Here is a 14,418-nt window from a genome sequence, read left to right as displayed (position 1 = left end):
TAATCTTCTCCTCATATTAACTGAAGCAGAGTTAAGCTCATTAAATATCCTTTATAAAGCAACCACTGTTCCCAATTAAAAGAGTTTGGGAAAACAGTGTTCAATGTATCCTTGGCATTCACCCAAATTCACTTTCACCTTCTTTACCTCCCTCCCAGAGGCATTAGTGAAGACACTGAAGGACTTTTGCTATAGTATGAAAAAAGAAAAAGACTAATATGAGCCATCTAACCTGGTGTCTTCCTTTCCATCCCAGAACACCACAGTGTATTCCTGTCCTTGGGAGCAGAAGAAGGAAGACTGCTTCCCGCATGACAGCAGGTACATAAATGTTGCAAAGGTAGGGTCTTTCATCCGTCCTACGACAGAAATGGCCAGTGGACGCTGTGGGGAAAGGAAAAGAGAAAGACGTGCATCACACAGGCAGCTGGAGGTCCTGACGAAATAACAATCATAATAGTCATTATTTATTAGAGAGTCAAGAAATAGGACTTCTTTCATAAAAGTTCCTGCTATGTATTCAAGTCTGCACCAAATCCTCCTTACAAATCCCACCTCATTCATTCTTAGCATCCCTCTGTATCCCAGACACTGACACCCAAACATCTTCCGTATTTCCATGTTTTGGTCCATGTTTCTCTTACACTTTTTATTCATGAATTTCTTCAGATGTAAGAACTTTGGAAGCTGACCCAATCTCACGACAGAGTCTAGCTGCTTGTGAGTCAAGCCAACCTTTGTTTGAAGGACAGGAGCTCTGAAATTCCAACTTAATTAATGAGAAATATAATGCAGCAAAATCCTTTTTTCATACTTTAAACCCTTTTCTTATCCCCTCATATTGCCTTTTATAATCTCGGGATTTTTGAAGTCTTTGTAGTTACACTCACAGCATGATACTGTAGCTGCTTCTAGAAATTATGGGTAATGTCTTGCCCAAGTGAAATCAATAGCTTAACTGCCATTGACGTCAAGGGACCTTCGTGTCACTCCAGATGTCTAAGGCCACCAATCTGCCATTGTTTCATTCATAAAACTCTCATTTAATTTAGTACAAGTTCTGAGTCAAATCAGCAGGAGGGGTAAATAGGCAACTGAGCTGTTCTTCTGTACCAAGACAGAACCCTGCTCTCCTCTGTGAAGAGGCCTGCCAGAGCCCTGTAGCTACATGATCAGAAAACACTGGTGCTGAGGGTTGTGTCATACCTTTTCTGGCTTAGTGTCCCAACACTCCATCATGAGTGCCTGCATCCTATATAGTTGCACCTCTTCTGGCTGACCAAGAACAGGACGAATCCCTTTAGACAGCTTCTTTGCAATCTGGAGCTGGTGTTGTCCTAGCACAGGCCGCTGACCAGACAGTAGCTCGTACAGAACCATCCCATACGAGAACATGTCAACCTAGAGGCAGCAACAGAGAGAAAAGGGCAAACCTCCCTTGGTGAGTGGATAGGAGAGCAAGAAAGACCACGGTGGGAAAGCCTGTCACCCAGGGGCTGCCCCAATAGATATGCCACGTTTACCTTCTCATCATAGACTATCCGAGGCCTGATCTCAGGGGCTTGATAGCCTGGTGTGCCTTCCACACCAAGTGCTCCTTCATGGAACGACTGCCGGGAGATTCCGTAGTCAGAGAGTTTGATGTTGATGTGCTCCTTGACATCCAGCGACCACACCAAGATGTTGTCTGACTTCAGGTCACAGAAGATGATGTTCTTCTTATGCAGGTAGGCAAGGCCTGTCACAATCTGATACGCTATTTTGTGTGTCAGCATGTGCCCCAGCGGCACAAAAGAAGACCCTGTCACAAAGGAACAGCCTGACTTCAGTTCTTGTAATTGTAATAGCTCCTTTTTTTCCCATTTCTTTCTCTTTCAAACTCCAGAGAAGTAAGTAACAACCATTTAAAACATCACTCAGCGCCACGACTTGAAGTGACGCTGTTCATGTTACTATACGCATCTGGCAGTTCTATTAGATTTTTTTAAAAGCCTTTCACTTTTAGACCCCTAAATCTTCTGGTGAAAATTAGTGTTTGACTGCAAGTTGACACAAAGCCAAGGTGCCAAGAGGGTCAGATGGCCTCAGCCTATTTCAGAAGTAGTGTCATTCATTTGACAGTGACAAAACCACAGTTACTAGAGAATTTAGAGTGCCAGACACTCATCTGAAGGGGGAACAACACAGACTACACAGGCAGCATTGAAGTGAGATGCACTTCTTATTAATTTACAGAGGAATTGAAAATCCAGGTCTCCAAAGAAGTTCTGAAAACCCTGAACATCAATTTTTACTAGGTTACCAAAGGCACTGTTTAAGAGCAATTCCATCCCTCCTACTTCCCCTAGTATGGAAAAAAAAATCCCCTTCAGTAAACAAAGCAGTAGTTTCAGTGTTGTTTACCATTTGTCACTACTGTGACTTGGGGAGTGAGCTCTCCCGGGGGGAGACCATGCTTTTACCTTTGGAGTTTTCAGATAAGACAGTGGTGAGGCTGCCCAGAGGAGCCAGCTCTAGTGCAAAGCAGAGCGGATGGATACTGATGCCAATGAGGGAGACGATGCAGGGATGTTGCAGTGAGTGGAGCATGCTGGCCTCCTGGCGAAACTCAGAGAAGTTCTTCATGGCGTCCATGGCTCTCAGGTGTTTCAGCATGGTATCTGGCAAGACAAACAAACTCCTTCTCACTCTCCAGCTAAGAAAGCATGTTAGGAACTTTTTGGAGGGTGCTAATCACAGAGCAAATGAAATCTCATGCTGTCCTTTTTAAAGTAACATCCTCCGAGTATGGACATTACATAGAAGAACCTTCAGTGGAAGGAGTCTTCTCTACGCTTTCCTGACTGCCCTGCCAGAAGTTGGACCCTTTACAGCAATTGTCCTTCTGCCATGGGACACCCCAGGCTGCTCAGGCAAGTCTGGTCTTTCTGAAGGCTATCTGTCACTGGGACAGCAGCTGGCCTCTTCCACACCTCAGGGGTTCACTGCACCTTTCCCTGATAAAAATGAGGAAGTGAGGCACTTTCCCCATTTCTTCTGTTCATGGACTGAACCACCAATGGAAACCTGGGCTCAACACCCAGCATATGCAGTACGAGAGGCTGTCCCTGCCTGGAGGATCTATCAGGTGGAGAAGGATTTCCAATTTCCTTTCCTGAGGTGCTGGTACAGAAGGATTGAGACCTGCAAGTCCTTAGTGCAAACCCATGCACATACACACTTCTCATTGCCAAATAGCTTGGGAACAGAAGATGAAATCTTGCCTTCCACCTCAATCAATTGCTCTGCCTTGGCACCCTATAAGTCCACCCACTGACCTGCAGATAAGAAGCTTCCTGCAGTGCCAGTGACCTTCTCAACATCTTACAGGTGCTTTCATGAAATACTCATTAAGATGCATCCTCCTACTCCATGAAAACACATCAATTTTGCTATGAATTTCAAAGCAGCATATAAACAGGTGCTGCCAGCCCCACCGAGAGCAAAGGCTCTTTGGTTTTAGCTTGTGATCACAGGCTGCAAGAGCTGATTCCCAATACCAATTTTGTGTACTGTACCTACAGCTGAAGTGGGAGAACCATTGCACTTTTTTATCTGAAATCTCTTCACAGCCACTGGTTTTCCTTGGTATCGTGCCCGATATATAACGGTTCCACTTCCACCCTGGCCAAGAACGTTGTTTTCATTTTCACTGCATTCCAGTTTGCTATTTTCCAGGAACAGTCTGCCAAAGAGAAATTGGGGCTTTTTAATTAAAAGAAAAGCTTTAAAGGCACTGTAAATTCACATATTTAATGCCAATTTCACAGATCCCTCATAGATTCTTATTTGCTGAGAGGAAAGGGTCACCTCAGCTACCTTTGTCATCTTAAGGTACTCTGGCTCATGTATGGCTCAACAGATTCCTTGCAGAAAGAAAGTAAAAGGCTTTTTACTGAGGCAACTTATCCTGTGAGAACCAAATAGATCTGGAAAGCACATAAGCCCTTTCCCAAGCAGATGACACAGGTGCAATATTTGTAACATTTATCTATATTAATAATTTTTTTGCTTCATTTACCTCCAGTTCCTCTCCTCTCTGCTGAGGCAGGACAGGATGTTTACGAACAGCCCCACACTCTGAAACCTGATTATTCCAATCAGCTCGCTATTCCCAGGCTGTAATTTCCCCACTCTTCCAGAGCCTACTTTTACAGCGGTTCGTACTTGAAACATCTCCACACACCTCGCACCAGTGAAATAAATCTATAGGAGAAAACGCTGCGAGGAGGCCATCGTGACTGGCCACTCGGTGTTGGCCCAGAATGCCCATTAAAATGACTGTGAAAAGGGAACAGGGGCCATTGGGAGCACAGAAAGCTCCGAGAGCAGCTGACAGGACATCATTTGGTCTGGAGGCCTCACAACTCTGCACTGGACCCAAAGGGGTCTGATGAGTGTGAACTGAAAGGGACACCAGCCTCTGCCTGCTATCAGGTCATCTCTCGTTCCACTCTTGTTCTACACACTAAGTAATACGGGGTACAAGATCAAACTCTTCTGGGAATGCAGGTAAGCAGCTAAAAGATTTGGCAATGCTGCTACAGGTATGGAAGTGCTGCTCTAGCTGTTCAGGACTACCACACTACTACTCCAAAAATAACAGCTCTGAATCATGCAGAAGCCTCAACACCCAACGTGAATTCTGTAGTGGTGCCTACATAAACTCACTCTCCTAAAAGCGATCCCAACCTAAAGGTGATTTCAGTGCCAGTCTTGTGATGCAAGCAGCACTGCCTTTTGGGTTTGCCATATTGATGTCTCCTTTCCGGTTCATAACAGGGATCCTAGAAAGGCTCCAACTACAGAAAGCTCTAGCCAGAACACTGGACAATGCAGAACAGCTGTGGTGTTAAAAAGGGACTGTCACATTGCACTGCAGTGATCTCCGAGGACCCCGTGAAGTGAATCAAAGAATCACAGAATGGTTTGGGTTGGAAGCAACCTTAAAACCATCTAGTTCCAACCCCCCTGCCATGGGCAGGGACATCTTCCTCTAGATCAGGCTGATCAAAATCCCATCCAACCTGACCAGGTTCCCCTAGCAGAGATGACTTAGGAAAACAAAACCAACTGAACTACATAGACACACTGAAATCTAACCAAAGGTGATTGAGTAACATTACCTGGCAGGAAAATCTGTCATGAAAAGTTCTGGGACCAGCTCTTGGAGAGAAACGGGGATGTCAGGGTGGTTAGGACACGTGATGCAGTCCAGCTCGATGGCAGTTAGGACACAGTCCTCCATGTTAAAGTACTGTGCGTCCTCCACCTTCTCACCACAATCGTTCTCCTCCAGCCTGGAAGCTGCACAGATGTGGCAAGGCACGTACTGCTCCATCAGCAACGTGCCATCGCTCTCAGTGGCTGTGAGTGCTTCAAACCAAGCAAACAAACAGAAAAAGTGAATCACAAATTGAGAAGGAGAAACAGTTCCTAGCACATTCAAATGTCTACAGTCACGGTTCGCAGGTAATGCACAGGCTTGCAAAGAAAATGCATTCTGGACCAGTAGAAATGCGAAGTATATGAATAAAGAATTAGAGAGAGCTTCCTACTTGCTGGATGTCTGCGTGTGAACTGTTTATAGGGATCACAGCGTATCATAAAAGGCATGACCATGCAGCAGAAGAATGGCAGCTGTGAGGCTGCCCATGAGCCCCAGCCACTGCAAGCTGCCAGATGGCTTCAGGTGGGGAGCAGGCATGGGAATGGGAATGGGAATGGGAAGGGGCTGGGAGGCACGACACGCTGCGCTCAGCCTGGGAGCTTCAGATGCAGGCTAGGAGGAAGCACTCAGCTGCAGCACCAAAGTTAGGAACACAGTCACAGCAGGCTCCCTCATGAGCAATGCTTTCAGCCCCTCTGGGGGAAACTGAGATCCTACCGAGGCAGAACCTCTGTGAGGCTTCCACCTCTCCCACTGACTACAGAAGGATTTTGTGGTGACAGCTTCTGTTAAATGCCTACAATTAGGCAGGGTGAATCCAGGCCGTAGCCTTTGAAGTCATGACTTCTCAAGCTTCAGTGATTAATACTATCATTATTTTAATCTAAAGGCAAATAAAATTTTCTTTTATCTTCGTAACATGCAGAACATGGTTATGTGAGAGTGCACAACTGTTTCCTCAAGAGAACTTCCAATTAAGAGATTTTGGCACCGTTTTCTAAACCAGTGTGTGACCAATGTGGGATGACAAAAAATACTTCAGATTTTGTTTTGGTTTTAAACAAAGTGTATTGGGGTTGCAAACAGCCCGCTGGGTAACAGCAGGGTCTGTTCTGATCACAGGAAAAATAACTGCTGGAATCAAGGAAGTTACCTTGGCACAGAGTCCTTGGTATCATATTCACTCATGCCTCTCACATCACAATTTTGTAAAATTACAGGCTGTTAGAAATGGTGGGTAAAATACTGATCCCAGCTGATGCCAAAATGAGTTTTGGCATCAAGGAACAGTACCAAGTAGTTTGGGCAAAATCCTGCCTCTGCTGTGAGCACAGGAAGTCTCTCAGACTCCTCTGGAAGCAGGCCCTGTTTCAACTGTAATGTTTCACCTGTGATTGATGAGATGAAAGACACAATGTCTAGACCAAGGTTTGTTGGCAAAGAATCTCAATCTGTCTGCAGGTTATCAGCTTGTCTCAAACGTTATTGGCTTGAGACTGTCAGAGCCTGAGGGTTCTTAATTTAACGCACAATATTGTACACCTGGAGAGCTCTGTCAAAAAACCTTCTGTTAAACAGACTAATACTGCATAGAAAATTACAGCAGTTCTCTTACCAGGAAACCACTGGTCTATCAAAGAGTTGACATGATCTGTGATGAACGCCATTGCTGAAAAGTCTCTCACTTCTGACTGGCAAATGATTTTAATTCCACCACTTTTTTTCTTTTTCCAGTTCACATCAGAAGACTCCACACTGCACAAGAAAGCCAAAAGACAGACAAATGAAACTTTTGTGAAGTATCAGTGTCAACAAACTTTTTTTCTCCTAGGAAACCTGAGTTACGAAATAACATGTAGCTCACAAGTAATCAAAATAAAACCCAATCTAGCTTTGAAAATCATTTTCAATTCAGTCTATTCTGCAAATGCCTTTGAGAAGAGAATTCTTGCACAGAAATGCTGATTCCTCACAATGGATAAATGCTACAGAAGGTCTGGCCCAGAGAAAACTCTGGCCTCAGTGAACCGAGTATAATGTAGAGTTTTGACAGAAATGCTCTATCCAGAATGATGGAGGGTTAGGATTTTTCCAGTGCCTCATGATATTAATAATTAAAATATCCCCCAAACTTCCAAAAAATGTTTGACAAAAAAAAAGGATAGAATAATTCTTGTGCAATTCCCACAAAAAGGACAAATATTTAAAAAAAAAAAAAAAAAAACCAACAGCATCTTTGTATTAAAGAGCTTTAATTTTCTGATGCACAGAACCTAGGAAGATACAGTATGACCACAACCACGTTCTAGAATTTAGGGTTCTAGCCCATGATTTGCAACATTTGAATCCAAGTCTCTGTTCATCTGCAGACTGCCTAAACAAACTCAGGAAAGTCACTATGCCCTTCTGGTCTCCAACGACACAACAGCATCAATGGTTCCTCCCTGTCTTGCCAGGGAATGGAAGAATAAATGCATCTTCAGCTAGTGCAGAGATTAAAGTTTTTATGTGGCCGCCAACTCTCTGCATTTGTGAAAGAATATGGGTGGCAGGTTTTCTCCAGGCTCGCAGCCAGCAGCCACTCTACCGTGGCCAGCTTAAACCCATTCCCTGTAGTCCCTGTCACATGCACACTGATAGCACTGAAGCACCTCCACCCATTTGGACTGCTGCCATACAATGGTGAGGTTTTAGGATTCCATGGAAAAGTCATTGACTTAAGGAAATTTTTGCATGTGACAATGCATGATTTTACCTGGCAAAGAGTTCTGCTCTGAATATCACTTTCTGTTTTCAGACCTCTTTAAATTTGTGGCTGCAATAACACATAAGGCTGACATTTTCAGAACTGCCAAACAATCACTTACTCATCATTGTTGTCACCAGTTGTTACCAGATGAGTTATGGCTATTAGAAGAGCCTCCTCTTCTACTGATGAGTGAGCATATACAATGAGTCAGGCCCATTCATCTCCATTCAGATGATGTGCTTCACACACTCTATTAGTTCCCTTGTAACGCATGCTGCATTACAAACACAAATTACCTAAGATAGCCTCCATCAAAGGTAACGAACAGACCTTCCTGCCAGTAAACAGTTTGTTTCCTTTTGACTCGGAAGGTGCTGCACCGATTTCTTTGAGTGCCTGTGAAGCTGTAGATGGTCACCTTTTTGTTTCTTGTCTTGGTGTCCTTCTTGTTTTCAAAAAGCTGAAACAAGCAGAAAAGCATGATAATCGTTACATCACCAAAATTTCTCAGGAGAATGTTGCTTTAATCAAGCAATAAGGTGACTTTTTTTTTTTTGTCTTTCACAGATGCTATCATAACTTTTCCATACAGAGCAACCCACACTCATTAAAAAAATTGCAATAGAATGAAAATACACACAGTAAAAGTTGTTTTTGCAGCCATCAAAACATTTCTATGCCACTCAAAAAGAAAGAATTTCATGTCAGCAAACGACTGTTAATTCTATAATCATGACATTTGTTACATGAATTCTGTATTTGCAGAAGTCTTATAAACTTCAAGAAGAGCTTAAATGCTTTACTGAATGATCAAGTCTGCCCTCAATGTAGAGAGTTAACTTTTCCACCTGTTTCAGTGGGAGGAAGATGGCTTTCCTCCAAGGCATTTCAAATCAGTACTTAGAGCAAAAGGTATTTTTGTTTTTAAACCAAAGCATTAATCTGCAGAACTTCACTGTACTCACTGCCCTTATGCTTAGTTGTCTGCAGACTGGTGAGATGCCTTTCCATTCACTTCACTGTGGATTGGGTGAGGTCCCTAGTAATGGGGCTTTAAGGTTATATAGTGTCCATGAGGATGTAAGCAAGGGGTTGCCAAGACAGCCCTTTAAAATAGGCAAAATTATTAAATGGTTCCAGAAACCTGGAACTCAGAGGACCTTCCAAAAAAAGTATCATGTTTTCCATGTTCCGGACATCAGGGACAGAACACAATGTAAATGGATAGCTGTAAAGAAGACACCATGGTAGTAGTAAAAATATTCTGTAGGTATTTATCATGGTTTCCAGCAGAGCTGTGTTTTCAGATATAAACAGTTGTAAAAAATTGTCAATACCAGCAAAATTCACTTAGCTTTCAGAACCTTACAAAGACTACTTTAATGATATGCATATTACTTGCACTAATAGGGTGCCTCCTTGCATTCATTATCCCTTTAAGACATGAGTTGTGTAATTTGTTTCTCATTTAAACCCTTACAGATTCAGATAGCTGACTTGATGGAGATATTCCAGATCTCCACTGGCAAGTGAAAGCAGAGTCTGACCCAGTGGAATCGTCATGGACAAGAGCTGCAGGCAGAACTCCAATTACTTGTAATTGGAAGATGGTGGGGGTACTGAGTCCTTCCAGGGAATCGTGCTATAAAGAGACAGTGGAAAAGGCAGGGTTTCTTCCCAGTGTTAATTTGTTGTTCTAAATGACACCTACTATAAAAACAGTTTCAGATTTTGATTGCAGATTGCATTACTGTTTACTCAATAATTTTATTGAAGTCTGTGACCAAATCACGCTGGATGTGCAGAAACAAGCACTTAGGTTGAACGCTAACTTCAGCTCTCTCCTTTTGCTTGCAGAGAGATACAGTAACCTACCTGGAGGTCCATCTCTGCCAGGCTAATTAACATTCGTGCTATGAATCTTTGCCAAAAGCCAACTGGGACAAAACTCATCTTGAAGACCCTTTGGACTGTGTTTGTAGTCTGGTGGCAGAACCCGTGGATATCTAATGCTGGCTTGGTAGGAAGCAGATGAGGGAGGAGGTACCTGAAACAAATCAAATTCAACAGCTCAAATTTTAGCTACAGCTTGTAACAGTGAGTACTTTGTTACTGGATAATAAGGCAATTCAGTCTCCAAAGAGATTTTTAATGGCACAGCCTACTGCATATAAAAAAGCTTTTAGACTAAAGGCACTGCAGCAATACATGAAGTTCATTTACACTATGGAAGTAAGCAGAGGCAAAACAGACATGACATAATTCAGCCAGGGCTATTGGACAGGGCTAAAATTGATGTAATCAGCAGGACGTTTCTGTAATCACAAATTAAATGCGTTAAAATATAGCAGTCATTAGAACAGCTGTGATGTTGAGACTCATTCAGACTTGGTATCTTTACTACTGTGCTCCGGTAGTAAACAGAGAATTACAGCTGTGCTGCTACATGGAACAGGAGATAAATGCAAAAACAACATACAGCAGCTCAGCCTCTGTAAGCCCAGAAGGTGGGAGGTGGCAACGAGACATTTATGGGCTGCAGGGACTGCTCTGGCTCTCATCCTAGCCCCAAGAATTAGAGCATCTTTTGCGTCACCATGACAGTGTCTCCTGCTGTACCATGCTGCAGCTGATGGACTCCCTGACACGTCCCTGACAAACTCCTACAAGCAAGAGCTCACTGTGCCAGGCTGATGCCAGCACCTTTGCTCCACCTCCTCCTGCGGGCAGGTTTTAGGTCCAGCAGTGGATCTTTTCCCAAGTGTGGGAGGAGACTCAGTGCTACTAGAGTCCAACTCATCCGAAGTAACAGCTACGCTGGGGTAGAGGCCCACAAAGTTTTCAAATTATTTTCAGATCTCTCAGTAAGCACAGAATATTCATTTGTGCTGATCTTCAGTATTTGGGAAGCTAAAAACTTTTGGAAGACTAAAACTGTTTTGAAAACTATGAGCTTATGGCTTTCAATACCTGCCAATAAATCCCTTAGCAGTGATACTCTTCTGCACCAAATACGTTCCAAGATGCTTATACGATCAAAAATTGGTCCAAATCACATTTGGTTGTAAGCAGAAACACTGCTCAGTGTTGAGCCTGAGAAAATTTGTCGGCATCTGGGGCTCATCATCGATGGGCATAATGACAGCAATGAGGCAAACAGCCAAGGGACTTGACCAAAGTAACAGTGACAGGGACTACACACACAACTAGAACTAATGCTGGGTCCAAATCCAATGCTTTAAGCCTATCACGTTTTCTTTCTAGCAGCTGCAGTACTCTGTAAAAACTGAAAAATCAGCTCAGAAAAAATAGCCATCACTAGACAACAGCTTTCTCCATATGTTCCAGTCCATAACATCTGATGATGTTTTACATGATCAAATTATCCCTTCCATAAAAACATCTCTGGAATGTAAAACTGATAAAAATTTCTCTTCGCTTACAAATTACAATAAGAACGGTCATATTTTCAATCCTTTTTTTTTGCAAGCAGATCAAAGCTAACTTATATGCACCTTAAGCAGGAAAGTGGAGTGCATCAAGTTTCCCCTGTAAAGGTAGTTGATGCGTTGTATGACAGCCAATAAATTTTCCTCAGCACATCAAAGAAAGGGTCTAGGAGTGTTAGAAGCAAGAAGGCCAATGAGGCCCTCCTGGACCACAACTATATAGTGGATTATAATACAGATGGAGATTCGATGCTTTTGAACAACAGCCAATGCAAATTTTGAAAATATGTGAAACATGCCCCCATCCACCCTTTCAGAACAGAAACTGGCAGCTGCCTTCTCTCCTGACTGCACAGAAATCCTATCTGGCAATCTAGACAATAGTTGCAGAAGCACAGTAACAAATAACTGCTCTGTGTCTGGCTAGTACATTAAATTAATCCAACCTGCTATAGCTACAGCTCGTCAGTGGGAAGAATATTCTGCTAATGTGGCTTGGATCGCTCTAAAAAAGATTGGGCAGGCCATGGAAAAGCAGTTTCCTTGTTCCCGAGGCACAGACAATGTAATTGCCTTGGAGAAAAATGGCAGATAGTGACAAGGAGTCCAAAAGGCACTCTGGACTAAGCAGAAACATTGCTGCTTTATCTGTGTTAAGCCTGAGAAAATTTGTTGGCATCCGGGACTGGATAAGTGACAGGCATAATGACAGCACAGAGAATGCTGCACTTGTGCTGGCATTCAGAGCTCCCGAGAGGCTCAGAGCGATGCAGCCGTGCTGTCCTGGAAGGGCAAGGAAGTGAAATGCAAATGCCACATCAGAAGTGCAATACGACGATGGTTTCACCGTTAACCCAACAACAGGCGGTCGCCAAGCAGATGGGAGAGAGAAAAATAGCAGGGAACTCTGCCCAGAGGAAAAGAGATCAGGGGGTGGGAGGGAGAAGGATTCATTAACATTTAAAGAGAAGGAGGTTTTCTACACCATTTCTAGGAAAACTATTGATCAACACCTTTGGATGAGGCTAAAAAAAATAAAATAAGAAAATCACTTTGCTACTGAAGCTGCAATTTCCTGATTTCACTAGAAATAAATTATAGCGCTTTCAGGCCGACATATTTATTGACTACCCAAGGTTTTCTGCCCTAGCCTGAAGCAAGGATCACTCATTGGAAGCAGATGACTCCAGCTCATCTCCATTTCAGGCCCAGCAGCCACAAGCCCCACATCCTCTCTCAGCTGCGGCTGTGCCAGCCAAGCACTTACAGCTCCCACCTGCTCATCACCACATCCCTGCTGGTGTCACTGCCCCTCCGTGCTGGTGGTCGAGCCATCCCCGAGTGTCCCTTACCCCGTCAGTCTTAATGCACTGAGTGGGCTCAGACCTGCTTTGGAAAGTTTTCACACCGGCCTAGCTTGTTTGGACCAAAGGATGCTCATGCCGGCCTTTCCAAGGAAAGGAAATACAGCCCAAATGGATGGGTGTCTTCCATTACACTGCTTAAAGCACTCAAATATTTTATCACAACAGGATCCTTGTCAAGACTATTGCTTACAGTGACAAAGCCTGTTAACATCCACTGATTAAATGGCCATTTTTCTCCAGTCTGGCCAAGCCTCTCTAATTACCAACCTACCTGTTATTGGCTACCGGCAGCGCAATTTCGAACTTGGCCAAGAACTGGAAGTACTGTTCTTCAGTTTGTTCAGTGAAGCCCGTCCCTACCAGCAGCATCCTGAGATCCTCTGCTCTGATAACTCCATTCTTAGCAACAGACTTCGAGCTCTTGATGTTGAAAATCCTCTGCAGACACTCTGAGAGCCAGACAGGGTCGAGGAAGTAGAGATTTCTCAGGCCGTGGCTTGTGTCTGGGAAATGCAGTAGTGTACCCGTTTCTATGAGAAAATTAATTGCTGCAAAAAAAATAAAGAATTGTAGATCAGTAATAGGCCAACATTAGGAAAATACAGTGAAGATGAGGAAGACTAGGAGGCACTCTGGGTAGCTTTATCCACACCAGGTATAGCCAGCATGAATAACATGAGAATAAGAGCCAAGAGAATAACATGTATCTGGGGAACACTTCAATTGGTCACACGTATTAATTACCAAGAAATCACCAGTCTGCTGTGACCTACCGGTTTGCAAGTCTTCATAGTCTTTGATATCATTTCCAGGGTTTTGCTCAATGATCATCTCTATTTGTCTGTCTGTTAAATACTGTACATCATCATTCTGACTTCTTTTATGCTGTTCCGCAAGGACAGCTTCTTGAAGACTGAGGTAACTTCGTGGTATCTGCAAGCCACATGAGAAAAACAGCAGAATCAATATTAGACAGCAATCACTCTGCTGGTGATGAACTGTCTAAGCTGTCTCCCCTTTACAGGGATCTTGAAGTGATGGCTTTTTCCAAAGCAGTTCTGTATACTTCACCCACCTTTTGTGGCAGCAGTAAGTCCCAAAGTTCACCTCCCAGTCCCAAACCAACCCCCCAGGAAGCCCGTCTTTGGTAAGGATCACTGCTGGAAAGCACAGTTCTCACCAATCTCCCAGCAAGTTTCTGTGAGCAAATTGAGCTGCCAACATCCTTCATGTTGCAAGTGACGTGAAAAATCAGCTGTCGGAGTCCATCGAGGCCTTCCAGAGTCTTACATGAGAGCTCACTGCAAAAGTCATGCAAGGGGGAGGATTACCAAACCTTATCAGCACACCGCCTTCCTTTCCAGGCTCACTTCCTCTTATCACTGCCTAAGTTTCCTGTGTCAAATGAATGGGAGGAAGGCTGTCAGTGAGCATTTTTAGTTTGGAGAAAAATACTAAGAAGCCTGGAAAAGACATATTAAGCCAAACTGCATGCTTCATTCTCTGCATGCTGCTCTTCTATCCCCTAATGCACTCTGACCTATGGGGACTTCCTTGGCAGACCAACCAAAGCCATCACCTTTTTTCCCTTCAGTGCTGCACACATCCTGGAAGGGTCTGCAAGAACGAGGAAAATGCTGTGCT

At 43.6% G+C, this 14,418-nt stretch overlaps 1 protein-coding gene across 2 annotated transcripts in view; it reads right to left on the bottom strand.

Moving 5' to 3' along the window:
- Positions 1 to 14,418, bottom strand: part of LRRK1 (leucine rich repeat kinase 1) — a 76,712-nt gene that overhangs the window by 12,834 nt on the left and 49,460 nt on the right. For both annotated transcript variants that reach the window (XM_035554780.2, XM_035554781.2), the window contains exons 18-29: positions 13,955 to 14,075; positions 13,548 to 13,707; positions 13,046 to 13,322; positions 9,834 to 10,005; positions 8,255 to 8,418; positions 6,825 to 6,964; positions 5,166 to 5,415; positions 3,558 to 3,724; positions 2,463 to 2,660; positions 1,524 to 1,801; positions 1,207 to 1,401; positions 233 to 384 (exon numbers count right to left, since the gene is read on the bottom strand). In XM_035554780.2, coding sequence (XP_035410673.1) covers positions 233 to 384; positions 1,207 to 1,401; positions 1,524 to 1,801; positions 2,463 to 2,660; positions 3,558 to 3,724; positions 5,166 to 5,415; positions 6,825 to 6,964; positions 8,255 to 8,418; positions 9,834 to 10,005; positions 13,046 to 13,322; positions 13,548 to 13,707; positions 13,955 to 14,075 — 2,274 coding nt within the window. The remainder of the gene's footprint in view (positions 1 to 232; positions 385 to 1,206; positions 1,402 to 1,523; positions 1,802 to 2,462; positions 2,661 to 3,557; positions 3,725 to 5,165; positions 5,416 to 6,824; positions 6,965 to 8,254; positions 8,419 to 9,833; positions 10,006 to 13,045; positions 13,323 to 13,547; positions 13,708 to 13,954; positions 14,076 to 14,418) is intronic.

Source organism: Cygnus atratus, chromosome 11 (assembly GCF_013377495.2).
Source record: "Cygnus atratus isolate AKBS03 ecotype Queensland, Australia chromosome 11, CAtr_DNAZoo_HiC_assembly, whole genome shotgun sequence".
In the NCBI taxonomy this organism is placed as follows: domain Eukaryota; kingdom Metazoa; phylum Chordata; class Aves; order Anseriformes; family Anatidae; genus Cygnus; species Cygnus atratus.
This window is presented reverse-complemented; position numbering and strand designations above follow the sequence as displayed.